Genomic DNA, 26,703 nt, shown 5'->3' with positions numbered 1-26,703 from the left:
CTGTAAACTATCCAACAAGGTGGTACCACAGAATACTGACTCTCTCCAAGTGAAGTCCTTCGAAAACGTATGTCACACAAGGCAATAGAACTTTGGTGAAACCTTCACAAGCTGTTACAAAGTATTGTCCACTGTCTCTCAAAAATGGTCTTCAGATGCAGTGGAGTCAGTTGCTCTCATTAGCAAGTGTGCACTGAAAGCTGAGAATGAAATGCTAAGCGATGGCCTGTTTACTTTTGTTCAGCTGGCTGCCATTACTGGAGGTCATTGAATGAAGTGTTGCTCACCAAAATACTCTGCAGCTTCTTCAATGAGTACCAGCAGGCAACTCAAGTAGCAACTGTCTGCTGAACTCCAAGCAGCAGCCATAACAAGTACAAGGTTTAACCCTGTTCCTAGGGTGGTACCGCACTGACCACTGGCTAATGTCTATGCAGGACATCACCTCCTTTGTAACCGTCATCAGAGCAATGGGATGTACAGAATCACAGAACCATTCAGCCCTTTGTATCTGCGCTGATTCTCCCAAGGAGCAATTCAGCAACTACCACTCCCCGTCTTGAATCTGTGGAACTCTTTGCCCAAGAAGGCTGTGGAGGCCAGGTCACTGAGTGTCTTTAAGGCAGAGATAGATAGGTTCTTGATTAGTAAGGGGATCAGGGTTTACAGGGAAAAGGCAGGAGAATGGGGGATGAGAAAAAAAATCAGCCATGATTGAATGGCAGAGCAGTCTTGATGGGCCGAGTGGCTTAATTCTGCTCCTATGTCTTATGGTCCTATGCCTTCTCCCTGTAGCATTGCACATCCTTTCTTTTCAGATAATGGTCCAATTTTCTCCCAAAAGCCTCGATTGAACCGACCTCCCACAGACTGTCTGGCAGTGCAATCCAGACCCTAACCACTCGGTGCATGAAAAAGGTTCTCCTCATGTCTCCATGGCTTCTAGCAACTACCTCAAACCTGTATCCTCTTGTTCTCCTTCTTTCCACCAATAGGAACAGTTTCTCCCTATATACCCCTGTCGACAGTCCCCCACCCCCTGATCCTGGGTCCATGAGTCTTTTCTGTTTGCTCTCTGATTGTAAGTAGAAAGACCTCATTAATGAGGGAGCAGGAGACATGTGGAGTATAAACAACAGCGCAGAGGCTGTGGCAGTGTGGGAGATTTGACAAAGTACTGCCTTGCTTCTGAACTTATCTCTTCCTTTCTGTTTCTTAGCAGGGATTTCTGAGCCGACGGCTCAAGGGTTCAATCAAGAGAACCAAGAGTCAGCCCAAACTGGATCGAACCAGCAGCTTCCGGCATATTCTGCCCCGATTCCGGAGTGCAGATCATGATAGGTCAGAAAATGAGTTTTACTTTCTATTAATTTTGCTTTAATGTCTTCAATGAGTTCCCCAAATAATGGTGTTTACGTGTGTGCCAGTAAGAGATGTGTGTGGAAGTTTTAAGTAAGTGTGCGGCTCTGAATATGTACACATGCAGTTGTATGTTGTGGACATGGGTGCATGTGTGCCTGCATGGTTAGACAGAATCATATCATAGAATCTATACTGCAGAAGGAGGCCATTTGGCCAATGGAGTCTGCAACGACAACAGTCCCATCCAGGTACTCTCCTATCACCGGAACCCCACATATTTACCCTCCTGATCCCCCTGACTTTAAGGGGCAATTTAACATGCCCAATCAATATAACCTGCACATCTTTGGAGTGTGGGAGGAAACCAGTGCATCCAGAGGAAATCCACGCAGACATGGGGAGAATGTGCAAACTGCACACAGTCACCCAGGACTGGAATTGAACCCGGGTCCCAGGTGCTGTGAGGCATGCTGTGCCACTGTGCCACCCCAGGTACTGACAGGTACAGAAACAATTGCAGGGGTGTCTGTATGAAAACCCTTGTGCAGTACAAGGAGAAATTCATGCTGCTTTGAAAACTTCACAACATGACTTCAGGCCAGGGTGATCATTGGAATTTGTTTGATTTGGGTTCTAGCTGTTTTGCATCAGGTAGCCGCTGAAGGTATTATTTTAAATACTGAAGGCTGTAAAGCACAAGTCTGGTAAAACGATAGTAATTAACTGCAGAGTACCATTACTGAGTGGTACTTATTATGTTAGAGTCCAGCACTAACGACTGAGTCTATTAAAATAACTACTCGCCATTAGAGTCCATTAAAATAGCTACTTAAATATGCAGTTCGCCAGTGGGAAATAATGACCATGGATCAAACCACTAACAAATACTGACTGAAAACTTACACCACTGCCAGACAGTGACCCATAGAGCCCGTCACTGCAAGACAGTGACCCATAGAGCCCGTCACTGTCAGACACTGACTCACAAAGCCCGTCACTGCCAGACACTGACCCACAGAGCCCGTCACTGTCAGACGCTGACCCATAGAGCCCGTCACTGCCAGACGCTGACCCATAGAGCCCGTCACTGTCAGACACTGACGCATAGAGCTCGTCATTGCCAGACACTGACCCACAGAGCCCGTCACTGTCAGACGCTGACCCATAGAGCCCATCACTGTCAGACGCTGACCCCATAGAGCCCGTCACTGTCAGACGCTGACCCATAGAGCCCGTCACTGTCAGACGCTGACCCCATAGAGCCCGTCACTGTCAGATGCTGACCCCATAGAGCCCGTCGCTGTCAGACGCTGACCCATAGAGCCCGTCACTGTCAGACACTGACCCATAGAGCCCGTTACTGTCAGACGCTGACCCCATAGAGCACGTCACTGTCAGACACTGACCCATAGACCCGTCACTGTCGGACACTGACCCCATAGAGCCCGTCACTGTCAGACGCTGACCCATAGAGTCCGTCACTGTCAGACGCTGACCCATAGAGCCCGTCACTGTCAGACACTGACTCACAGAGCCCGTCATTGTCAGACACTGACTCACAGAGCCCGTCATTGTCAGACACTGACTCACAGAGCCCGTCACTGTCAGACGCTGACCCATAGAGCCCGTCACTGTCAGACGCTGACCCCATAGAGCCCGTCACTGTCAGACGCTGACCCATAGAGCCCGTCGCTGTCAGACGCTGACCCATAGAGCCCGTCACTGTCAGACGCTGACCCCATAGAGCCCGTCATTGTCAGACGCTGACCCATAGAGCCCGTTACTGTCAGACGCTGACCCATAGAGCCCGTCACTGTCAGACACTGACCCATAGAGCCCGTTACTGTCAGACGCTGACCCCATAGAGCACGTTACTGTCAGACGCTGACCCCATAGAGCACGTCACTGTTGGATGCTAACCCATAGAGTCCGCCACTGTCAGTGCTGATCCATAGAATCCGTCATTGTCGGACACTGAGCTATAGAGTCCGTCACTGTCGGATGCTGACCCATAGAGCCCGTCACTGTCGGATAGTGACCCAAAGAGCCCGTCACTGTCGGACGCTAACCCATAGAGTCCATCACTGTCAGACACTGACCCGTAGAGCCCGCCATTGTCGGACACTGACCCGTAGAGCCCGTCACTCTTGGACGCTGACCCATAGAGCCCATCACTGTTAGACACTGACCCGTAGAGCCCGCCATTGTTGGACGCTGACCCATAGAGCCCGTCACTCTTGGACGCTGACCCATCAAGTCCATAATTGAAACAGAAACATAGAAAGTAAAAGCAGGCATGGGCCTTTTGCCCCTTTAAACTTGCTATGCCATTCGGTACAATCCTGTCTGAAATCCATTCTCATCACCATGTTCTTGCACTCTCTCTATGTCTCTTTACACTTACATAGAAACAAAACTAGAAGCAAGAGTAGGTCATTCAGCGCTTCGAGCCTGCTCCACCATTCATTTTGATCGTAGCTGATCATTGAATTCAGAATCCTGATGCCCCCTTCCCTCCCACATCCCTTGATCCCTTTAGCCCCCTAGAGCTATATCTAATTTCTTCTTGAAATCACACAACATTTCAGCCTCAACTACTTCCTGTGGTAGTGAATTCCACACTTTCACCACTCTCTGGGCGAAGAAATTTCTCCTCACCTCAGTTGTAAAAGGTTTACCCCTCATCCTCAAACTATGACTCCTAGTTCTGGACTCGTCCGCCATCGGGAACATTCTTTCTGAATCTACCTTGTCTAACCCTGTTAGAATTTTATAAGTTTCTATGAGATTCCCCTCTCACTCTTCAAAACTCCAGTGAATATAATCTTATCTAATTCGTATTAACTATATATTTCCTCATATGACAGACCTGCCATTCCAGGAATCAGTCTGGTAAACCTTCGCTGTACTCCCTCTAAAGCAAGGACATCCTTTCTCAGATAAGGCCACTAAAACAGCACACAATATTCCATGTGTAGCCTCACAGATGCCATATACAAATGCAGCAAAACATCACTATCCCAATATTAGAATCCTCTTGCTATGAAGGCCAACATTCTATTCGCCTTCTTTACTGCCTGCCGTACCTGCGCGCTTACTTTCAGCAACTGATGCACGAGGATTCCATGCTCTTACTTAGTATCTACCTCTCTCTCGCCCATTCAAGTAATAATCTGTCTTCCTATTATTATTACCAAAGTGGATAACCTCATATTTATCCAAATTATACTGCATCTGCCATGCACATGCCCACACACTTAGCCTGTCCAAATCACACCGAAACATCTCTGCATCCTCCTCACAGCTCAACCTCCCACCCAACTTTGTATCATCTGCAAATTTGGGAGATATTACAAGATAATATTTTCAAGTCTGTTAACTTATTTTGTTCCTTCTTAAATATCTTCAATGATTTGGCCTCCACAGTTTATCTGTGGTCAAGAGCCACCCTCTGAGTGAACAAGTATCTCCTTATCTCAGTAGATATAGGGTCTACCCTATATCCTGAGACTGTTACCCTTCAGTCTAGATCCCCCAGCCAGAAGGAACAACCTTCCTCCATGCAGTTAGTTCATCCTTGTTAGATTATTTACATTTAAGATTGATTCCCTCTCATTTTTCTAAACTCGTATGATAATCCTGCCATCCTAGTAATCAGCCTGGGGAATCTTTACTGCACTCCCTCTCTTGCAAATATATCCTTTCTTAGATAAAGAGATCAAAACTACACACAATTATCTGGGTGTGGTCTCAGCAAGACCCTGTACAGTTGCAGTAAGACATTCTTGCTCCTTAACTCAAGTCCTCTTGCAATGAAGACCAACATGCCACATGCCTTCCTAATGGCTTGCTGTACCTGCATGCTTGCTCTCAGTGACTGACGTACTAGAAACCCAGGTCCCTTTGTGAATGTTTCCCAATCTACCACCATTTAAATAATACTCTGCAATTCTATTTCACTGTTCAAAATGGATAACTTCACATTTATTCACATTATATTGCATCTGCCATGCATTTGCCCATTCACTCAACTTGTCTAAATCACCTTGAAGCTTCATCTCTCTCATTCCCACCAAATTTTGTGTCATCAGCAAATTTGGGAATATTACTTTTTCCAAATCATTGATGTATACTGTGAATAGCTGAGCCCCATGCATTGATCCCAATGGGACCCCATTAGTCACTGCCTGCCACTTTGAAAATCACCCACTTATTACAACTCTAACCAATTCTCAATCCATGCTAATACATTGCTCCCAATCCCATGCGCTTTCATTTTGCAAACTTCTTATGTGGGACTTTAAAATTGAGCGACACTGACCAACTGAGCCATCACTGAGAGACACTCACTCACTGAGCTCTTCACTTTCATAAATTGGCCCAGAGATGTTGTAAATTGCTGATAGCTTCACTATCACCAGCAACCTGTCATTTTATGTTGAAATCAACCTACACACTCGCAAAAGCTGCAGCTGTGATTTCCAAGCTGCTCAAGATAGTGATTGAAAACCTGATTGAAAACAATAAACTGAATCTAGCAATCCTACATCCTCAGTGCCCTCCTCTATGTGGTAAGTCCTAAGACAGCATGTGCTCAACAGGAGAGAACGTTGAACGATTTTCCACCTTCGTTGTGCCTAGACATGAATTCAACAACTCTTGGCAGGTCAAGTTCACCAACTTAGTGGTCTGGAACGTTCTCATTCTATCTGCATGTACCCATTGCTTAGCCAGAGTTTTCACCATTGTGTTTATCAGATGGATGATGGCTGTGTACCCAAAATCCTCCTGTAAGGTCAACTGCACTTGTCCTCCAGGACATCTACTTCTCAATTCCAAGGAGGTATGGAGATGACAGACTTTTATACTGATTTGATCACCACTGTCTTGACTTCTGGAGGTTGACTGTTTGGAGGGACATTGGAAAAAGTGAGCAGACACAAAAAAAAAGCTCAACTGGCCAAGAAGAAGATCCAGGAAAAACAAAGCCAGTGAACTCTGCACCTCCTCAACTCATTGTCTCCCTCTGCAGTAAATGCAGCCGAGACTGCCATGCTAGAATGGGGCTCTGGTGCCACACAGAGTGGACCACCAGGGTCCAGGAACGCTCCACAAAGCCCTGTCGAAGGGGGAAGTTGATAGGAGGTGGAAAATGGGCACAGAAGGAGGCTTTGGGGCAAGAAAGTAGAGTTCATGGAAGAACCAGTAGCATTGAGGATCAAGAAGCAAGGCAAAGAACAAGAATGTTTGGATCAGAGTCAATAAGAGAGGGTGAAACCTTTCATCAAACAGAAATGTAGGAACAGAGATCATTGGAGCTCATTCCACCTTGGCCAGTCCACCTCTTAATTCCTTCTGCTTAAGTCTGTCCCATAGCCCTCAGGACCCTCCTCCAACGGTAGTCCTCAGTCTTTATCTGCTCCCCATCCATGGCAGTTTCGTGTGCTGTGACGGTCCAGAATTCCACTCTCCCTCCTGTGATGAAGCACTTTCTGTCATTACCATTGAACACAGACTGGCTCCAATTTTAAAGTTGTGCTTCCTTTTTCTGTACTTCCCAGCCGAGGTCCCCAAGGAGGAAGCAGTTTTCTCCATTAACGCTGTCAACTCCTTTCGACCAATTTAAATACCTCACTTACGAAAGTCCCAAAGGCAAATGTTTTCTTTCTGTCCCATTGAACAGCATGGCAGACATCATAGAATCAATACAGTGCAGAAGGAGGCCATCTGGCCCATCAAATCTGCACCAACGTTCTCTGGCAGAGTACCTTACCCAGGGCCTTTCCCCCCAAACTATTCTGGTAATCCCATATATAAATCATGGCTAATCCATCTAACCTACACATTTTGGGACAAATTAGCATAGCCAATCTCCCTAATTTATGAAAACTCACCTCCAAAGTCCGTGGCCAGGGTCTCGGTTCCTCCGTCTGCCTAACCCACAGACTACAATTAGTAAGGAGAGGCAACAACACCTCCTTCACGATCATTCTCAACACTAGTGCTCCACAAGGGTGAGTTCTTAGCCCCCTACTATACTTCATAAACACTCATGACTGTGTGGCCAAATTCCCCTCCAACTCGATTTTTAAGTTTGCCAATGACATCACTGTAGTGACTCGGATCTGAAACAATGACGAGACAGAGTACAGGAATGAGATAAAGAATCTGGTGAACTGATGCGATGACAATAATCTCTCCCTCAATATCAACAAAATGAAGGAAATAGCCATCGACTTCTGGAAGCATAGAGAACATGCACCTGTCTACATCAATGGGGACGAAGTAGAAAGGGTCGAGAGCTACAAGGTTTTAGGTGTCCAGATGATCAACAACATGTCCTGGTCTCCCCAGGCCGACATTATATTTAAGAAAGCCCACCAATGCCTCTCAGAAGGCTAAGGAAATTCGGCATGTCAGCCACAAGTCTCACCAACTTTTACGGATGCACCATAAAAAACATTCTTTCTGGTTGTATCACAGCTTGGTATGGCTCCTGCTCTATCCAAGACCGCAAGAAACAGGTCATGAATGTAGCCCAATCAATCACGCAAATCAGCCTCCCATCCATTGGCACGGTCTGCACTTCCCATTGCCTTGGAAAAGTAGCCAGCATAATCATTCTCTCTTTCACTTTCTTCCATTGGGAAAAAAGATACATGTAGTAACTGACTTGAGAACAGCTTCTTCCCTGCTTGCCATCAGACTTTTGACTGGACCTACCTCACACTAAGCTGAGCTTTCTCTATACCTTAGCTATGAATGTAACACTACATTCTGCACTCTCTCTTTTCCTTCTCCATGAACGGAATGCTTTGTCTGTATAGCACACTGGAAACAATAGTTTTCACTGTATACTAATACATGTGACAATAGTAATTTAAATTAAATCAAATAACCTGCACCTCTTCGTTCAGAGAGTCTCCCAGGTAGGGAACAGCTTTCAGGACAATCATCAGATCATAAGAATTAGGAGCAGGAATAGGCCACTCAGCCTCTCAAGCCTGCTCTGCCATTGGGTAAGATCATCGCTGATCTGATTTGTGCCTCAACTCAAATTTCCTGCTCCCCCATTCCCCTTGATTCCCTTCTCGATCAAAAATCTGTCTAACTCAGCCGTGTGTTCGATGACCCAGGCTCCACTGCTTTCTGGGAAAGAAAATTCCAAGGAATAACTACACTGATAGAGATCTACAAAAGTATGAAAGGCATAGACAAGTTTAAGGTGAGAAGGGGAAATTTTGAGGGAGATGTACAGGAGGAGTTTCTCATGAAGAGAGTGTGGTGGGTGCCTGGAACGCTTTGCCAGAGGAAGTGATGGAAGCAGACACATTAGCAACATTTGAGAAACATCTAGGTGGGTATGTGAATAGGGAGGGAATAGACAGATATGGATCAAATGTGGGCCGAAGGTTTATTTTTGATTAGTTAGGGCATCATGATTGTGAGCATTTCGGCTCAGAGGGTCGAAAGGTCTGTTCCTGGGCTGTACTGTTTTTTGCTCATCTTTGTTCTTTGTTCCTCCTCACTTCCTTTGTATTGGGAGACTCTTTTTTAGATGTAAGCCCTAGTTTTGGGTTCCCCCATGAGGCATCTACCTTGGCAAGCAGCCTAAAAACTTACAGCTTTAAATAAGATCACCTTCCACTCTTTCAAATTCCAATTAGTACAGGCCTAAGCTGTTCAATCTTTCTTTATGAGACAACCATTTCAAGTCAGGGGTCAACCCACTGAACTGTGAAGAACTTTCAATGTAAGGAGATCTAAAACGGACACAGTACTCTTAGTGACTTGTGTACAGTTTAATCAAAACTTCTGTGTCTTTATATTCCATTCCACCATGCAATAAATAAAGGCTAATATTCCATTTACCTTCCTAATTGCTTGTTGCATGGTAACTTTTCATGATTCATGTACAAGGACACCCAGATCCCTCTATACTGCAACATTCTGAAGTCTCTCTCCATTTAAATAACATTCTGCTTTTCTATGCTTCCTGCCACATAGACAAACTCATTATACTGCACCAGCCAAAGTTGTGCCCACTCCCTGAACCTAACTATATCTCTTTGTAGATCCCTTTGTATCCGCCACACTCCTTGCTTTCCTGCCTATCGTTGTACCATCAGCAAATTTGGCCACAATATAGTCAGTTCCTATATCTAATCAATATAGATTAGAAACAGTTGAGGCCCACCACTGATCCTTGTGACACCACCAGTTACAGTCTGCCAATCAGAAAATGACCCATTTATCCCAGTTCTCTTGTTTTCTGTTAATCAATTCTCCATCCATGCTAATATATCATCCCCAACACCACAACCTCTTATCGTGTGCAGTATCCTTTTATGTGGCACTTCATTAAATGTTTTCTGGAAATTCAAATAAACTACATCATCTGATTCCCCTTTATCTATCCTGCTTGTTTCATCCTCAGAAAACAGGCAGCACAGTGGTTAGTACTGCTGCCTCTCAGCGCCAGGGACTGGGTTCAATTCTGGCGTGCGGAGTTTGTATGTTCTCCCCGTGTCTGCGTGAGTTTGTTCTGTTTCCTTCCACAGTCCAAAGATGTGCAGGTTAGGTGGATTGGACATGGTGAATTGCTCCTTAGGGTCCAAAAATGTGTAGGTTAGGCAGATTAGCCATGTTCAATGTGTGGGATTGCGGGAATAGGGTGAAGGGGTGGGTCTGGATGGGATGTTCTTTTGGAGAGGGGCTGCAGACTCAATGGGCTAAATGGTTTCTTTCTGCATTGTAGGAATTCTATGGATTCTAATAAATTTGTCAAACACAATTTCCCTTCCAATCTGCTTGATTGTATTATGATTTTCTAAATGTCCTGCTTGTTAATGGATTCTAGCAATGACCCAATGACAGATGTTAAACTAACTGGCTTCTAAATAAGAACATAAGAAATAGGAGCAGGAGTAGGCCATCTAGCCCTTCGAGCCTGCCCCACCATTCAATAAGATCATGGCTGATCAGTTCCACTTTCCCGCTTTTTCCCAATAACCCTTAATTCCCTTGTCTATGAAAAACCTATCTACCCGTGACTTAAATATACTTAGCGAGGTAGCCTCCACCACTTCAACGGGTAGAGAATTCCAGAGATTCACCATCCTTTGAGTGAAGAAGTTCCTCCTCAATTCTGATCTAAACTGCCCCCCTCCCCTTATCTTGAGGCTGTGCCCTCTAGTCCTGCTATCCTTCTAGTTCTGTCTCCCTCCTTTCTTGAATATTGCTGTTACGTTTGCATGGGGAACTCAGGTATGCTTCAGCATTAGCTACAAGTCATTGTTGAAATACAGTTCTGTAGCCAATTATAGGGCACTATGGATTTAAGCCAGATCCAAGCTGTTACCAAAATACTTTTGATATATTTTTATGGTGCGTGAGAACACAGTTTAAAAGTGGATTCAGGCATTTGAAAGTATGGCTAACATAAATTGCCTTATCACTACCACTTAAAAAGGAATGGCAACTACAGAACTCTATCAACCTCAATGATACCACCTTTACCAAATTGTTGGAGACGCCCCTGGTTCAGTGGAGGACATGAGCTCACAGTTTGTTCATTATGTAACATTGCCAGGAACACATGAAAGGTTGGAACGACCAGTGAAAGGGATCTGAATCAATAGGACAGGCTGACCTACAGCTGGTGGCTGAATGAATTCATTACTAGCTTAGTGCACTGGGCAAGAGCATGTGGTGAACTAGGTTACACGCTGAGCATCCCTTCAAAAACAGTAATGAAGTGTGTGTACCTGTTTCACTCTGCTTTCTGAGTACTGAAGCAGTGTTACTGCATCCAGTGCCCTCTGAGGACTTAAGGAGTGTTTCTGGACCCAGTGCTGAGTACTAAAGGAGTGTTTCTGTACCCAGTGCTGAGTACTGAAGGAGTGCGCCAGTGTTTTATTAATAATGATGTGCCAAGTGAAAGCACGACTTGTTGCGGAGCTGGTGGGGAATCGGAGGAGGCGGCATTGGTGCTGCAGTGAAGCTTGGAAACGTGAGAAGGAGAAATGAATGTTCTTGCAGTGGCATCAAGAGTTGAATGGTAGGGTGGAGCTCGGTGGTTGGGCTGCCGTTCTCTGCTTTCTCCCTTTAAGGAGGGCAGCTGCCAAGAATGCAGCCAGGACTTTGGAACGTTGACCCTGGAGCGGGGCGGGGACACCTGTCAATCACCGAGAAGGGGCCCTCTGATTGGCGTACCCCTGTGCCCACGGGTGGAGCCGGAGGCGGGGCGCGGTGATTGACAGCTGGAAGGGGTAGGAGAGAAACGAGAGAGAGCAGAGCGGAGCTGCAGTGTAAAGTGCGAGAGACAGAAAGTGAGAGAGGGAGGGGCAGAGAAAAAAAAACACAACTCCCATGGGATGGCTTGGAGAATGATCCCAATATCCCGCTTCCTGGAATACCGAGCAGCTGTGCCATCCTTTCACTGGCTGTGTGTGTAGATTGGGGTTTGCCAGAGAGGAAAGCATTTTCCCAACAGTGTGCGGTAAGTGTGTGCCTCTAATCACTTGCAAACACAAGCACTGCATTTTGAACAGGACCAATTGTTGAGCTTTTATTTTTAATAATTTGCTTTGCCTGCCTGTGTCGGGAGTGAAGCCCTGCCGAGCAAGCTGTTGAATCAGTCAGTTCTATCTTTTACAAAGCTTCTCCGGACACAGGCTTCTTCTGTTTTGTTGGCTTACAAACTGAATGCTCTCCGAAAATAAAAGATCAATTTTATTGCGTATCGGTACCATTATTGATCTTCATTTTGTTTTGGTGAGGGCGGGGGGGGGGGGGGGAGGTGGAGGTTGGTTTCTGTCCTTCCTCACCCTCCCTCATGAACTCTCAGTCCAACTCAACTTGAAGGGCTTTTCAAACATCTAGCTCTGGTGGTACTTTTAGTGATTTGCAGTATGATCTTGCGGTTGGTACAGACATTGCTCAAGTATTTCGTTAACAAAGGGAAAGGTGGGGGGGGGGAAGCTGGGGGGAGACAGATTGCTGTGTTATTCTCCTGAAGTTGCGGTGTGACACAGTAAGAACATTCAATCGCCACCTCCTGCCTCTTAAAGCTGTACCCGCACTGTGTTGTGTCTCTTCAGATGGCGATGTGTTCGCCTGTAGGGCCGTCTCGGGCAGCGATTTATGTAACAAAAAGAGATCTAAAGATGTTTTTCGTCTGAAAGTACTATTGTTCAGCTCAGTTGAGATCTAAAACAATAACTGATGAATATTTTGCATCATGGACAACATCTGGTTAATGTTTTGCTCCACCTGCTCTCCCCTGTCCCCCTCTGCCCCGGCCTTGTCTGTGGCCTATCTGCCCACCTCCCCTCTGTTTGTGGCTGTGGTGCCAATCATGCAGGCTGTTTTGTCCTTCTTGAGTGTTGTTGGAGCTGAACCCATCCAGGCAAGTGAGGATGATTCCAATCTAGATCTAACTTGTGCCTTGTAGATTTTGGACAGGCTTTGGAAGCCAGGAGATGAGTTATTCATCTCAGAATTCCTAGCCTCTGACCTGCTCTTGTAGTCACAGGATTTAAATGGCTGGTTTAGTTTAGTTTCTGGTTAATGATGTGTTGATAGTGGGGAACTCAGCAATGGTGATGCTATTGAACATCAAGGGTTGAAGATGGTCATTGCCTGGCACTCGTGTGGGGCAAATATTACTTACCCTTTATCAGCTCAAGCCTGAATGTTGTCTGGGTAATACATGGACATGAACTGCTTCAGTATCTGAGGGTTCAACAATTATTTTTCAATCACTTGTGGGATGTAGGTGTTGCTGGCTGACCAGCATTTACTGCCCATCCGTAGCTGCCTGATGGCATTTGAGACTCAACCACGTTGCTGTGGCTCTAGAGTCATATGAAGATCAGACCAGGTAAGGATGGTAGATTTCCTTCCCTGAAGGACATTCGTGAACCAGATGGGTTTTTCCGACAATCGACAATGGTTTCGTGGTCATCAATAGATTCTTAATTCCAGATATTTTTTATTGAATTGAAATTCCACCATCTACTGTGGCACGATTCGAACCCGGGTTCCCAGAACACTAGTTGAGTTATTGGATTAATCGTGTAGCCATAATACCATTCGGCCACTGCCTCCCTTACGATGGTGCTGGACATTGTGCAGTCATTAGTGAACATCTCCACTTCTGATGGAAGGAAGGTCATTGATGAAGGAAGGTCATTGATGAAGGCCGAGGACACCACCCTGAGGGATTGCTGCAGTAATATCTAGGAATTGAGATGATTAATTTCCAACAACTACAACCATCATCCTTTGTGTCAGGTTTAACTCTAACAGTGAAGCATTTTCCCTCCCGATTCCCATTGACTCTGGTGTTGGTAGGACGCCTTGATGCCACACTTGGTCAAATGCTGTCTTGACTCTCAAGGACTGTCATTTCACTGCTGGAATTCGATTATTTTGCCATGTTTGAACCAAGACTTTAATGAGGTAAGTAGTTGAGTGACCCTGGCAGAATCCAAACTGAGGAGTTATTGCTGAGTAAGTTGCTTTGATAACATGTTCAGCGATATCTTCCAACACTTTACTGATGATTGAGAGCAGACTGATGGGAGGTAATTCACCGCATTGGATTTGCCTTGCTTTATTGTGTGCAGGATATACTGGGCAATTTTTGACCCTGCCAAGATAGATGACAATGTTGTAGCTGTACTGGAACAGCTTGGCTAGGGCGCAGCATGTTCTGGTGCACAAGGCTTGTTGGAATATTGTCAGGGCCCATAGCCTTTAAATTTATCCGGTGCATCCAGTCAATTCTCGATTTCACGTGGAGTAAATCGAATTGGCTGAAGACTGGCATCTGTGATGCTAGGGATCTCTTGACATTGTGGGTGAAGCATCCACTTGGTATTTTTTCTCGACTATTGCTGCAAGTGCTTCAGCCTTGTCTTTTGCTGATGTGCTGAGCTCGTACATCATTGAAAATGGTGATATTTATGGACCTTCCTCCTCCTACTAGTTGTTTAATTGCCCACGGGCATTCACCATTGAATATGGCAGGACTGCAGAACATAGATCCACCCTATTACTTGTGGGATCGTTTAACTTAGATGTCATACGATTCCTCCACTGTTTGGCATATAAGCAGTCCTGTGTTATCGCTTCACTGGGTTGACGCCTCAATTTAATGTGTGTCTGGTGCTGTGACTGGCATGACCTCCTGCTCTCTTCATTGAACCAGGGTTGATCATACAGCTTGAGGGCAGAGTGAGGGATCTGCTGGGCCATGGGAACAAAGGGCTTCAGAGCAGGAGTCGACTATTCAACTCTTCGAGCTGGTTCCAATCATCCAGTTAGATCGTGGCTGATTTTGATGTGGTCTTTAAACCTATTTGCCATCTGCCCTACCCTCATTATCTTTGATTCCCTCTATTAAAAATTTATCTAACTCTGCTTGAATAAATTCAGTGATCCAGCCCCTACTACTTTCTGGGGAAGAGAATTCTACAGACGAACAAACTTCTGAGGGAAAACATATCTCGTGATGTCCGTCTTAAACAGTAGGACTCTAATTCTTAAATATGTTCCCTGCTTTTAGTCTCTCCTAAAAGTGGAAGGATCTTCGTCTGTCTACCGTATGAAATTCCCTCAGGATCTCATGTTTCAATAAGTCCACTTTCCATTCTTCTAAACTGTAATGGGCATAGGCTTAACTTGTCCAACTTATCCGCATTAGACATCCAAACCTTTTCTGAACTACTTCTAACAATTAGTCCTAATTGTATACAATTCTGCTACTGCTGCTGATGGTCCACATCATTTCATAGATGCCTGGTTTTGAGTTGTTAGATGTATTGTTTGAAATCTATCCCATTTAGCATGGTGATAGTGCCACAAAACACTTTGGAGGGTTTTCACAATGTGAAAATTGGACTGCATCTCCACAGGAACTGTGTCATGGTCACTTCTACTGATACTTTCATGGGCAGATCCATCTGCAGCACACAGTTTGGTGGGGGTGGGGGTGGGGGTGAGGTCCATTTACTTCCCTTTTGTTGGTTCACTCACTACCTGCCTCAGACCCAGTCCAGCAGTTTTGTCCTTTAGGAACTGACCAACTCAGTCACTTGTGGTACTACCAAGCCGTTCTTGGTAATGGGTATTGAAGTCTCCCACCCACACGACATTCTAAACCCTTGCCACCCTACGCGTTTCCTCCAAGTTATGCCTGAGCCCTGCAAACTTTTGTTCTGTCTCCACCCACACCCTCTCTTCACCATCCTCTTACCTTTTGTCTCCCTCTCCATCATGCCATCTACAATCTCCTTCTCCATTCCCATGTTTTCACTGTCTCCTCCACTGGCATTTTCTCCCTCCCCGTTCCTGGCATACTCTCTCTCACCAGCCACTCCCACCCCTGCCCCCCATCCCATGTTTGCTCCCTCTTGGCCCTGCCTTCTCGGTCACTCAGCACTTCTCCCTCAGCCCCACCCCCACCCCCAGCCCCACCCCAGCCCATCAACAACCTCCTCTGCCTTCTCCACCCCCCTCTCTGCCCCCGCCCCTCCCCCTCGACTCTGCCTGCTCTGCCCTGCCCCACCCCTATTGTTCCCCCTGCCTTGCCCCCTTTGTTACTCCCCCTGCCCGCCTCTTCTCCCCCCCTCCCCCCCTACACACCCACCCACCCTCCCCCCTCTCCCTCCCCCCTACACCCACCCTCCCCCCTCTCCCCCCCCCCTCCCCCCTCCTCTCCCTCCCTCCCCTCCTCCTCTCCCTCCCCCCTCCCTCCCCTCTACACACACACACACCCACCCACCCTCCCCTCTACACACACCCACCCACCATCCCCTCTACACACACACCCACCCACCATCCCCTCCACACACACACCCACCCACCATCCCCTCCACACACACACACCCTTGCAACCCGACCCACCCCGCCCCCCGACACATTCGCACTCGCTTCCCCTGCCCTCCTCGCCCCCTCTCGCTCACTTCTGCCTCCACCCCCGTCCCTTCTCGCTCATCCCTGCCCCCGCCCCCCCCTCGCTCATCCCTGCCCCCGCCCCCCCCTCGCTCATCCCTGCCCCCACCCCCCCTCGCTCATCCCTGCCCCCGCCCCCCCCTCGCTCATCCCTGCCCCCGCCCCCCCCTCGCTCATCCCTGCCCCCGCCCCCCCTCGCTCATCCCTGCCCCCGCCCCCCCCTCGCTCATCCCTGCCCCCGCCCCCATCTCGCTCATCCCTGCCCCCGCCCCATCTCGCTCATCCCTGCCCCGCCCCATCTCGCTCATCCTGCCCCCGCCCCCCCCTCGCTCATCCCTGCCCCCGCCCCCCCTCGCTCATCCCTGCCCCCGCCGCCCTCTCGCTCATCCCTGCCCCGCCGCCCCATCTCGCTCATCCCTGCCCCCGCCCCCATCGCTCATCCCTGCCCCCGCCCCCTCCTCGCTCATCCCTGCCCCCGCCCCCCCTCGCTCATCCCTGCCCCCGCCCCCCCTCGCTCATCCCTGCCCCCGCCCCCCCTCGCTCATCCCTGCCCCCGCCCCCCCTCGCTCATCCCTGCCCCCGCCCCCCCTCGCTCATCCCTGCCCCCGCCCCCCCTCGCTCATCCCTGCCCCCGCCCCCCCTCGCTCATCCCTGCCCCCGCCCCCCCTCGCTCATCCCTGCCCCCGCCCCCCCTCGCTCATCCCTGCCCCCGCCCCCCCTCGCTCATCCCTGCCCCCGCCCCCCCTCGCTCATCCCTGCCCCCGCCCCCCCCTCGCTCATCCCTGCCCCCGCCCCCCCTCGCTCATCCCTGCCCCGCCCCCCCTCGCTCATCCCTGCCCCCGCCCCCCCTCGCTCATCCCTGCCCCCGCCCCCCCTCGCTCATCCCTGCCCCCGCCCCCCCTCGCTCATCCCTGCCCCCGCCCCCCCTCGCTCATCCCTGCCCCCGCCCCCCCTCGCTCATCCCTGCCCCCGCCCCCCCTCGCTCATCCCTGCCCCCGCCCCCCCTCGCTCATCCCTGCCCCCGCCCCCCCTCGCTCATCCCTGCCCCCGCCCCCCCTCGCTCATCCCTGCCCCCGCCCCCCCTCGCTCATCCCTGCCCCCGCCCCCCCTCGCTCATCCCTGCCCCCGCCCCCCCTCGCTCATCCCTGCCCCCGCCCCCCCTCGCTCATCCCTGCCCCCGCCCCCCCTCGCTCATCCCTGCCCCCGCCCCCCCTCGCTCATCCCTGCCCCCGCCCCCCCTCGCTCATCCCTGCCCCGCCCCCCTCGCTCATCCCTGCCCCCGCCCCCCCTCGCTCATCCCTGCCCCCGCCCCCCCCTCGCTCATCCCTGCCCCCGCCCCCCCTCGCTCATCCCTGCCCCCGCCCCCCCTCGCTCATCCCTGCCCCCGCCCCCCTCGCTCATCCCTGCCCCCGCCCCCCTCGCTCATCCCTGCCCCCGCCCCCCTCGCTCATCCCTGCCCCCGCCCCATCTCGCTCATCCCTGCCCCCGCCCCATCTCGCTCATCCCTGCCCCCGCCCCATCTCGCTCATCCCTGCCCCCGCCCCATCTCGCTCATCCCTGCCCCCGCCCCATCTCGCTCATCCCTGCCCCCGCCCCATCTCGCTCATCCCTGCCCCCGCCCCATCTCGCTCATCCCTGCCCCCCGCCCCATCTCGCTCATCCCTGCCCCCGCCCCATCTCGCTCATCCCTGCCCCCGCCCCATCTCGCTCATCCCTGCCCCCGCCCCATCTCGCTCATCCCTGCCCCCGCCCCATCTCGCTCATCCCTGCCCCCGCCCCATCTCGCTCATCCCTGCCCCCGCCCCATCTCGCTCATCCCTGCCCCCGCCCCATCTCGCTCATCCCTGCCCCCGCCCCATCTCGCTCATCCCTGCCCCCGCCCCATCTCGCTCATCCCTGCCCCCGCCCCATCTCGCTCATCCCTGCCCCCGCCCCATCTCGCTCATCCCTGCCCCCGCCCCATCTCGCTCATCCCTGCCCCCGCCCCATCTCGCTCATCCCTGCCCCCGCCCCATCTCGCTCATCCCTGCCCCCGCCCCATCTCGCTCATCCCTGCCCCCGCCCCATCTCGCTCATCCCTGCCCCCGCCCCATCTCGCTCATCCCTGCCCCCGCCCCATCTCGCTCATCCCTGCCCCCGCCCCATCTCGCTCATCCCTGCCCCCGCCCCATCTCGCTCATCCCTGCCCCCGCCCCATCTCGCTCATCCCTGCCCCCGCCCCATCTCGCTCATCCCTGCCCCCGCCCCATCTCGCTCATCCCTGCCCCCGCCCCATCTCGCTCATCCCTGCCCCCGCCCCATCTCGCTCATCCCTGCCCCCGCCCCATCTCGCTCATCCCTGCCCCCGCCCCATCTCGCTCATCCCTGCCCCCGCCCCATCTCGCTCATCCCTGCCCCCGCCCCATCTCGCTCATCCCTGCCCCCGCCCCATCTCGCTCATCCCTGCCCCCGCCCCATCTCGCTCATCCCTGCCCCCGCCCCATCTCGCTCATCCCTGCCCCCGCCCCATCTCGCTCATCCCTGCCCCCGCCCCATCTCGCTCATCCCTGCCCCCGCCCCATCTCGCTCATCCCTGCCCCCGCCCCATCTCGCTCATCCCTGCCCCCGCCCCATCTCGCTCATCCCTGCCCCCGCCCCATCTCGCTCATCCCTGCCCCCGCCCCATCTCGCTCATCCCTGCCCCCGCCCCATCTCGCTCATCCCTGCCCCCGCCCCATCTCGCTCATCCCTGCCCCCGCCCCATCTCGCTCATCCCTGCCCCCGCCCCATCTCGCTCATCCCTGCCCCCGCCCCATCTCGCTCATCCCTGCCCCCGCCCCATCTCGCTCATCCCTGCCCCCGCCCCATCTCGCTCATCCCTGCCCCCGCCCCATCTCGCTCATCCCTGCCCCCGCCCCATCTCGCTCATCCCTGCCCCCGCCCCATCTCGCTCATCCCTGCCCCCGCCCCATCTCGCTCATCCCTGCCCCCGCCCCATCTCGCTCATCCCTGCCCCCGCCCCATCTCGCTCATCCCTGCCCCCGCCCCATCTCGCTCATCCCTGCCCCCGCCCCATCTCGCTCATCCCTGCCCCCGCCCCATCTCGCTCATCCCTGCCCCCGCCCCATCTCGCTCATCCCTGCCCCCGCCCCATCTCGCTCATCCCTGCCCCCGCCCCATCTCGCTCATCCCTGCCCCCGCCCCATCTCGCTCATCCCTGCCCCCGCCCCATCTCGCTCATCCCTGCCCCCGCCCCATCTCGCTCATCCCTGCCCCCGCCCCATCTCGCTCATCCCTGCCCCCGCCCCATCTCGCTCATCCCTGCCCCCGCCCCATCTCGCTCACTTCTGCCCCCGCCCCCTCGCTCCACCTGACATACACCTCTCAATCCCCACCCCACTCCCTCACTTCTGCCCCACCCCCTCTCGCTCACCCTGATCTGCCCCCCTTGCTCCCCACTGATGCACTCCCCTCGCTCCCCACTGACCCGCCACCACCCCCTCGCTCCCCCCAACCCGCACCCCACTGATCCACTCCCCTTGCTCCCCACTGACCTACCACCCGCTTGCTCCCCTTGACCCGCACCCCTCATTCCCCGCCCCCTCTTGCTCGACCCTCCCCCTCTCGCTTCCCCCCACTTTCGCCAAACCACCTCCTCTCGCTCCCCCTTCCCCCGCCCCTTACCCCCTATCCCCTTGCTTCCTGCCCTGCCCCCTTACTCCCCTGACGTGCCCCCTCTCACACCCCCGCCCTGCCCCGCCCCTTTTACTCCCCCTGCCCTGCCCCACCCTACCCCCCCTCACGCTGCCCCACCCTTTCTTACTCCCTGCGCTGCTCCTCTCACCCCCTACCACGCCCCCTCTCGTTCTCCCACCCCTCACTTCTTGCCCCACCCCTTCTCACTGCCCCACCCCACCCCCTCTCGCTTCCCCTGCCCTCTCTCGCTTCCCCCTGCCCGACCCCCACTCAGCCCCTTGCCCTGCCACCTCTGGCTCTCCCTGCCCCCCCTCCCCCTCGCTATCCCCTACCCCGCCCCCCTCACTCTCCCTGCCCCATCCCCTCTTGCTCTCGGTGCTCCACCCCCTCTCACTCCCCCTCTGTCTCTCCCCCCACTACCCTCTCTCTCTCCCTGCAGCCCTTCCCTCCCCCCCGCACTTCTCACCCCATCTTGTCCCCTTCACTTTTAATTGATTAGCTGATCTATGTAAGTAATGAGTTATGAGTAATAGTTGGCTGGGCTGTAGTCAATAGGAGTGTGAATATTTGGTTGTAGTGATAGGGGGCTTGATGAATGAACTGTTCTGGGGGCACTGTATTGCCTGACTGATAGTTTTATTCTGTGGCATGAGTGACGAGCCAGAGACATTTAATATTTGGAACTGCAGTCGGAACCTGACCCAAAGGCATCCACCTTCATCACTTCCGTCCTTCCTGGATCACCCTGACCTGTAATAAACCCGAAAAGCTGGGTGTGTGTTTGATTCAACAAGACTGAGAGCGATTGCAGCTTCAGGAATGTAAACATGAAGAGCCCGTGCTTACCTTCCGCAGGTGGAAATATCAGCTGGTTTCACCTGGTTGCTAGGAAACCATTTGATTGGTGATTTTGAATAACCATTTTGCTTTTGAAGCTCAGTTCAGATGTTATGTAAATATCTTTCAGCAGAATGCTCCATTGACAGGTTTTCATGCACTGATGTTGCTGACGAGGTCACCATTGCATTGTGTACTGCAAATGAACCTTGAGGAGATGCTGGGGAGCCACCTCTTGAACACTACTGAGTGACGTGCTGTTTCAGAGGGCCCTTAACAGTTGAAGCCATGCTGTCGTGGGTCTCAGACTTATGCAAGCGTGCCGGAAACCCTTACCTGAGAGACCCCAGATGTGGTTTTTCCAATAATTTAAGAGCATTTTGCTCCTGATTATTGATACCAGCTGCTTATTCCAAATTTTGATTAAATTATTTCAAATGCAAGTCATCAGCAACCATGCTGGGATTCAAAATCCTTTCTCTGCTTCAGGCTACTGGTCCAACAGCGTAACTAATCCAGCAACTGAGAGAGTACACATGCTTTACTTGATATGCATAAATAATATTGAAAATGAACCTTTCTCTCTGGTCTACGTAACAATAACAGAGTGAAGAATGCTGAAAATTCCGTTTGCCTGTGTGTCAGTGACATTACAAACACAGCGGGAAGATGCCCTCTGGTGTGTGTGTGTGTGTCTGTGTCATGACATTACAAACACAGCAGGAAGATTCCCTCTGGTCTGTGTGTGTGTGTGTGTGACATTACAAACACAGCGGGAAGATTCCCTCTGGTCTGTGTGTGGTGTGTGTGTGTGACATTACAAACACAGCGGGAGATTCCCCTGGTCTGTGTGTGTGTGTGTGTGTGTGTGTGTGTGTCAGTGACATTACAAACACAGCGGGAAGATTCCCTCTGGTCTGTGTGTCAGTGACATTACAAACACAGCAGGAAGATTCCCTCTGGTCTGTGTGTGTGACATTACAAACACAGCGGGAAGATTCCCTCTGGTCTGTGTGTGTGTGTGTGTGTGTGTGTGTGTGTGTGACATTACAAACACAGCGGGAAGATTCCCCCTGGTCTGTGTGTGTGGTGTGTGTGTGTCAGTGACATTACAACACAGCGGGAAGATTCCCTCTGGTCTGTGTGTCAGTGACATTACAAACACAGCAGGAAGATTCCCTCTGGTCTGTGTGTCAGTGACATTACAAACACAGCAGGAAGATTCCCTCTGGTCTGTGTGTCAGTGACATTGCAAACACAGCAGGAAGATTCCCTCTGGTCTGTGTGTGTGACATTACAAACACAGCGGGAAGATTCCCTCTGGTCTGTGTGTGTGTGTCTGTGTGTGTGACATTACAAACACAGCGGGAAGATTCCCCCTGGTCTGTGTGTGTGTGTGTGTGTGTCAGTGACATTACAAACACAGCGGGAAGATTCCCTCTGGTCTGTGTGTCAGTGACATTACAAACACAGCAGGAAGATTCCCTCTGGTCTGTGTGTCAGTGACATTACAAACACAGCAGGAAGATTCCCTCTGGTCTGTGTGTCAGTGACATTACAAACACAGCAGGAAGATTCCCTCTGGTCTGTGTGTGTGACATTACAAACACAGCGGGAAGATTCCCTCTGGTCTGTGTGTGTGTGTGTGTGTGTGTGACATTACAAACACAGCGGGAAGATTCCCCCTGGTCTGTGTGTGTGTGTGTGTGTGTGTGTGTGTGTGTCAGTGACATTACAAACACAGCGGGAAGATTCCCTCTGGTCTGTGTGTCAGTGACATTACAAACACAGCAGGAAGATTCCCTCTGGTCTGTGTGTCAGTGACATTACAAACACAGCAGGAAGATTCCCTCTGGTCTGTGTGTCAGTGACATTGCAAACACAGCAGGAAGATTCCCTCTGGTCTGTGTGTCAGTGACATTACAAACACAGCAGGAAGATTCCCTCTGGTCTGTGTGTGTATGTGTCAGTGACATTACAAACACAGCGGGAAGATTCCCTCTGGTCTGTGTGCGTGTGTGTGTGTGTGTGTCAGTGACATTACAAACACAGCGGGAAGATTCCTTCTGGTCTGTGTGTCAGTGACATTGCAAACACAGCAGGAAGATTCCCTCTGGTCTGTGTGTAAGTGACATTACAAACACAGCGGGAAGATTCCCTCTGGTCTGTGTGTCAGTGACATTACAAACACAGCAGGAAGATTCCCTCTGGTCTGTGTGTCAGTGACATTGCAAACACAGCAGGAAGATTCCCTCTGGTCTGTGTGTCAGTGACATTACAAACACAGCAGGAAGATTCCCTCTGGTGTGTGTGTGGGTGTGTGACATTACAAACACAGCGGGAAGATTCCCTCTGGTCTGTGTGTGTGTGTGTCAGTGACATTACAAACACAGCGGGAAGATTCCCTCTGGTCTGTGTGTGTGAGTGACATTACAAACACAGCGGGAAGATTCCCTCTGGTCTGTGTGTGTGTGTGTGAGAGTGACATTACAAACACAGCGGGAAGATTCCCCCTGGTCTCTGTGTGTGTGTGTCAGTGACATTACAAACACAGCGGGAAGATTCCCTCTGGTCTGTGTGTCAGTGACATTGCAAACACAGCAGGAAGATTCCCTCTGGTCTGTGTGTCAGTGACATTACACACACACAGACCAGAGGGAATCTTCCTGCTGTGTTTATGTGTCAGTGACATTACAAACACAGCAGGAAGATTCCCTCTGGTCTGTGTGTCAGTGACATTGCAAACACAGCAGGAAGATTCCCTCTGGTCTGTGTGTCAGTGACATTGCAAACAGCGGGAAGATTCCCTCTGGTCTGTGTCAGTGACATTGCAAACACAGCAGGAAGATTCCCTCTGGTCTGTGTGTCAGTGACATTACAAACACAGCAGGAAGATTCCCTCTGGTCTGTGTGTCAGTGACATTGCAAACACAGCAGGAAGATTCCCTCTGGTTTGTGTGTGTATGTGTCAGTGACATTACAAACACAGCAGGAAGATTCCCTCTGGTCTGACAGCGGGAAGATTCCCTCTGGTCTCTCTCTATATCAGTGACATTATAAACACAGCGGGAAGATTTCCTCCGGTCTGTGTGTGTCAGTGTCTTTATAAACACAGCAGGAAGATTCCTTCCGGTCTGTGTGTGTGTGTCAGTGTCTTTATAAACACAGCAGGAAGATTCCTTCCGGTCTGAGTGTGTGTGTCAGTGTCTTTATAAACACAGCGGGAAGATTCCCTCCGGTCTGTGTGTGTGTCAGTGTCTTTATAAACACAGTGGGAAGATTCCCTTTGGTCTCTGTTTGTCAGTGACATTACAAACAAAGTGGGAAGATTCCCTCTGGTCTGTGTGTATGTCAGTGACAGTATAAACACAGCGGGAAGATTCCCTCTGGTCTGTGTGTGTGTGTCAGTGACAGTATAAACACAGCGGGAAGATTCCCTCTGGTCTGTGTGTGTGTGTCAGTGACAGTATAAACACAGCGGGAAGATTCCCACTGGTCTGTGTGTGTGTCAGTGACATTATAAACACAGCGGGAAGATTTACTCTTGCCTATTTCTTTCTCTCTCTGCATCACTGATATTATAAACAAGGTGGGAAGATGCCCTCTGGTCTCACAGCGGGAAGATTCCCTCTGGTCTCTCTCTGCATGTGTCAGTGACATTATACACACAGCAAAAAGATTCCCTCTGTTTTCTCTGTGTGTACACATTAAGAAGTCTCACAACACCAGGTTAAAGTCCAACCCATGATTAACTTGGTGTTGTGAGACTTCTTACTGTGTTTACCCCAGTCCAACGCCGGCATCTCCACATCACTGTGTGTGTGTCAGTGACGGTATAAACAGTGGGAAGATTCCCTTTGGACATCAGGATATTGTGACAATTAATAGGTTTATTAATTATTATTAGCTGACAGTTTTTGAACTGTAATCTCTCATGCTCATTTGAACGTTTGGCATCAAATGGCAGTATCAGGCCAGTATAAATGGGGGAGCGGAGCAGATATTGCACACTCTCTCTCTGGTCAGAATTCACAATAACTCTGTGATATAAAAGGTCTGATCAGGTTAGAAAATTGGGAATGTGATTCCACCATTGAAGGAAGACAGAAAGCAGGAATCTACAGGCCAGTTTGCTTAACCTCCATCATTAGTAAGGAGTTATAAGAGGGCACTTAGACCATCTCAAAGCAATCAGGCAGAGACAGTGGCTGGAATTTTCTGATCGTTCACACCAGCAGGATTCTCTGGTCTCGCTGCAGTGAATGGAGATTCTGTTGAGTGCCAAATTCTCCATCCTTGCTTGCAGGGGTGCAGAATGTGAATGGCTGGAAAATTCCAACCAACATGGCTTTGTGAAAGCGAAATCATGTTTTACTTGTTAGTAGAGTTCTTTGAAGAAGCAACATGCAATGTGGAGGAAGTGAAACCTGTGTGATTGGATTTCCAGATGGTATCTGAAAAGCTGCCTCGTTAAAGGTTATTAAGCAAAATAGGAGCTTAGGGAATAGCATATTAACGTGAATACAGAATTGGTTAGCTAACAGGAAACAGAGAGAAGGCACAAATGAGTATTTTTCTAGTTGAGAAGATGTGACAAGTGGAGTTCCACAGCGCCCAGCGCTGGGACCTCAACTCTTTGCAGTTTATATCAATGACTTGAATGATGGAATGTATATTTGCCAAATTTGATGGTAACACAAAGATGGATAGGAAAGTAACTTACAAAGAGAATGTGAGGAGTCTACAAAAAGATATAGGCGGGTTAAGTGAATGGGCCAAAATTTGACAAATGGAGTATAATGTGAACTTGATTGCCTTGTCAAAAGGAATAGAAAAGCAGTATATTTAAACAGAGAGCTTACAGAAAAAGAACAAAGAAAGTTGCAGCACAGGAACAGCACTTCAGCCCTCCAAGCCTGCACCAACCATGCTGCCTGACTTAACTAAAACTCCCTACCCTTATGGGGACCATATCTCTGTATTCCATCCTATTCATATATTTGTCAAGACGCCCCTTAAAGTCACTACCGTATCCGCTTCCACCACCTCCCCCGGCAACGAGTTCAGGCACCCACTACTCTCGGTGTAAAAAATCTGCCTCGTACATCTCCTTTAAGCCTTGCCCTTCACACCTTAAACCTATGCCCCCTAGTAATTGACTCCTGCACCCTGGGAAAAAGCTTATGACTATCCACTCTGTCCATGCCTCTCATAATCTTGTAGACTTCTATTAGGTCTCCCCTTAACCTCCGTCGTTCCAGTGTGAACAAACAAAGTTTCTCCAAGCTCTCCTCATGGCTAATACCCTCCATACCAGGCAAATTCCTGGTAAATCTTTTCTGTACCCTCTCCAAAGCCTCCACATCCTTCTGGTAATGTGGCGAACAGAATTGAACACTATAAGGTTCTATAAAGCTGCACCATGACTTGCCAATTTTTAAACTCAATGCCCCAGCCAATGAAGGCAAGCATGCCGCATGCCTTCTTCACCTACATTGCCACTTTTCAGTGACCTGTGTACCTGTACACCCAGATCCGTTTGCCGACCAATACTTTTATGGGTTCTGCTATTTACTGTATATTTCCTATCTATATTAGACCTTCCAAACTGTATTACCTCATATTTATCTGGATTAAACTCCATCTGTCATCCCTCCGCCCAAGTCTCCAACTGATTGATATCGTGCTGTATCCTCTGATGGTCCTCATCGCTATCCGCAAATCCACCAACCTTTGTGTCATCCACAAACTTACTAATCAAACCAGTTACATTTCCTCCAAATCATTATATATATATTACAAACAGCAAAGGTCCCAGCACTGAACCCTGAGGAACATCACTTGTCGCAGCTCTCCATTCAGAAACGC

At 50.5% G+C, this 26,703-nt stretch overlaps 1 protein-coding gene across 8 annotated transcripts in view; it reads left to right on the top strand.

Annotated features, from left to right (window-relative positions):
• The window catches only part of LOC145335766 (ras/Rap GTPase-activating protein SynGAP-like), a 565,240-nt gene that overhangs the window by 355,175 nt on the left and 183,362 nt on the right, over window positions 1-26,703 (top strand). For 7 of the 8 annotated variants that reach the window (XM_080181495.1, XM_080181494.1, XM_080181493.1 and 4 more), the window contains one exon: window positions 1,220-1,341. In XM_080181495.1, coding sequence (XP_080037621.1) covers window positions 1,220-1,341 — 122 coding nt within the window. Of the gene's footprint in view, window positions 1-1,219; window positions 1,342-11,645; window positions 11,864-26,703 lie in introns of those variants that run through there. The other variant, XM_080181497.1, reaches the window with a different exon arrangement.

The sequence above is a fragment of the Carcharhinus amblyrhynchos genome, unplaced genomic scaffold, assembly GCF_965287045.1.
Source record: "Carcharhinus amblyrhynchos unplaced genomic scaffold, sCarAmb.v2.hapA scaffold_40, whole genome shotgun sequence".
Classification (NCBI taxonomy): Eukaryota; Metazoa; Chordata; class Chondrichthyes; order Carcharhiniformes; family Carcharhinidae; genus Carcharhinus; species Carcharhinus amblyrhynchos.
Note: the sequence above shows the minus strand (reverse complement) of the source record. Positions and strands in the feature narration are given on the sequence as shown.